The sequence below is a fragment of the Micropterus dolomieu genome, unplaced genomic scaffold, assembly GCF_021292245.1.
Source record: "Micropterus dolomieu isolate WLL.071019.BEF.003 ecotype Adirondacks unplaced genomic scaffold, ASM2129224v1 contig_14590, whole genome shotgun sequence".
In the NCBI taxonomy this organism is placed as follows: domain Eukaryota; kingdom Metazoa; phylum Chordata; class Actinopteri; order Centrarchiformes; family Centrarchidae; genus Micropterus; species Micropterus dolomieu.
In genome coordinates, this window is record NW_025743576.1 from 1 (window position 1) to 2,024 (window position 2,024).

The 2,024-nt window shown below is 46.4% G+C and overlaps 2 protein-coding genes across 2 annotated transcripts in view; both read right to left on the reverse strand.

Annotated features, from left to right (window-relative positions):
- Positions 1–58: 58 nt before the first annotated feature.
- LOC123966938 (putative mediator of RNA polymerase II transcription subunit 26) lies at positions 59–1,913 on the reverse strand. Its single transcript, XM_046043012.1, has 2 exons — positions 753–1,913; positions 59–185 (listed from the first exon to the last, which is right to left on the reverse strand). The coding sequence occupies exons 1-2, from the start codon at positions 1,857–1,859 to the stop codon at positions 132–134; spliced, it is 1,161 nt and encodes a 386-aa protein (XP_045898968.1). The 5' UTR covers positions 1,860–1,913; the 3' UTR covers positions 59–131.
- Positions 1,914–1,921: 8 nt separating this feature from the next.
- The window catches only part of LOC123966937, an 8,245-nt gene continuing 8,142 nt past the window's right edge, over positions 1,922–2,024 (reverse strand). The window contains exon 6 of the mRNA XM_046043011.1: positions 1,922–1,961. Coding sequence (XP_045898967.1) covers positions 1,922–1,961 — 40 coding nt within the window. The remainder of the gene's footprint in view (positions 1,962–2,024) is intronic.

Here is a 2,024-nt window from a genome sequence, read left to right on the forward strand (position 1 = left end):
AGAATGTTATCCTGCCACACTGATCACGCTGGTTCTCACTTACGTTGCATATGCAGCTTGTGCTTTGACTCTGATCTCCACCTCTTTGTTGACCTCTGGTTGGATGTGTGCTCCATTTTCAGGTGTTGGGTTCACAAACTTTGGCAAGTAGAGTCCCTCCTGACATGAAGGAGCAGGTGGGTCCACTGGAGTATAAAAAAGATAAATAAACTATCAATACCTGCCACTGGATCAGAACTTTTAACCTTTTGCACTCTGGCCACACCTATGCATCCAGCGATGTCACACCAAGTGTTGACTAAACTGACGCCACTAAACAAGTATGTTCATTCCTAACCTCAGTTTTATTTGTGTCACTGTGTGGTGAAAACAAAGGAAAACCACATGTAATGATCAAAACATTGTCAGAAGTTGATGAATTGTTTACAGGCTAAATAAAGCTTTTGAAACCCCATTGGATCAAATGTGGGAAAAAACAGGACAGTTTTTATTCATTCATGAAGAGCTGATTTTTTGGAAAAACTTTCATTTTCACATTTTCACAGGACAGAGATCTTCATGGTGGGTTTCTGGTCAAACTTTTTGGGGGTGCCTGGATGCCTGTATTTCAATCCGGCCATGTGTAATGTCACAATTGAAGGTGTGGCTAGAGGTCCTGCATGAAGGTTTCAACCCAGTGAGGACTGTGAAGCTGCACGTTCTTGCTCAATGTGATTGAGGCTCACTAAAATGTGTAGAAAAACCCAACTTACCAAGTACAGAGAATTGCAATGGTAGTTTACTGAGAGGAGGAGTGGTGGAGTGCAGGTGTGTCCTGCTGCTAGTGTATCGCAGAGTGGTAGTTGCTTCAGTGGTTGGGGTTGGGGTTGTTGTGGAAAAAAACCACCCCCATGGGTCATATGTCGGTTCTGCTGTTGTAATTTGTCCTGTGGTTGCTTCAGTGGTTGGGCTTGTGGTTGGGGTTGTTGTTGAACCAAACCACCACCATGGGTCATATGTCGGTTCTGCTGTTGTAATTTGTCCTGTGGTTGCTTCAGTGGTTGGGCTTGTGGTTGGGGTTGTTGTTGAACCAAACCACCACCATGGGTCATATGTCGGTTCTGCTGTTGTAATTTGTCCTGTGGTTGCTTCAGTGGTTGGGCTTGTGGTTGGGGTTGTTGTTGAACCAAACCACCACCATGGGTCATATGTCGGTTCTGCTGTTGTAATTTGTCCTGTGGTTGCTTCAGTGGTTGGGCTTGTGGTTGGGGTTGTTGTTGAACCAAACCACCACCATGGGTCATATGTCGGTTCTGCTGTTGTAATTTGTCCTGTGGTTGCTTCAGTGGTTGGGCTTGTGGTTGGGGTTGTTGTTGAACCAAACCACCACCATGGGTCATATGTCGGTTCTGCTGTTGTAATTTGTCCTGTGGTTGCTTCAGTGGTTGGGCTTGTGGTTGGGGTTGTTGTTGAACCAAACCACCACCATGGGTCATATGTCGGTTCTGCTGTTGTAATTTGTCCTGTGGTTGCTTCAGTGGTTGGGCTTGTGGTTGGGGTTGTTGTTGAACCAAACCACCACCATGGGTCATATGTCGGTTCTGCTGTTGTAATTTGTCCTGTGGTTGCTTCAGTGGTTGGGCTTGTGGTTGGGGTTGTTGTTGAACCAAACCACCACCATGGGTCATATGTCGGTTCTGCTGTTGTAATTTGTCCTGTGGTTGCTTCAGTGGTTGGGCTTGTGGTTGGGGTTGTTGTTGAACCAAACCACCACCATGGGTCATATGTCGGTTCTGCTGTTGTAATTTGTCCTGTGGTTGCTTCAGTGGTTGGGCTTGTGGTTGGGGTTGTTGTTGAACCAAACCACCACCATGGGTCATATGTCGGTTCTGCGATTGTAGTTGTTACTGGGGTTGTTGTGGGAAAAAACCACCACCATGGGTCATCGGTCGGTTCTGCTGTTGTAATTTGTCCTGTGGTTACTTCAGTGGTTGGGGTTGGGGTTGTTGTGGAAAAAAACCACCACCATGGGTCATAGGTCGGTT

What these genes read in the sequence shown, in the direction of transcription:
- LOC123966938 (XM_046043012.1), bottom strand. Translation starts at nt 1,859, where the DNA reads ATGACCCATGGTGGTGGTTTGGTTCAACAACAACCCCAACCACAAGCC. An exon ending in ATTGCAATTCTCTGTACTTG is followed by an intron (nt 186 to 752) that starts GTAAGTTGGGTT and finishes TTTATACTCCAG; the next exon opens with TGGACCCACCTGCTCCTTCA.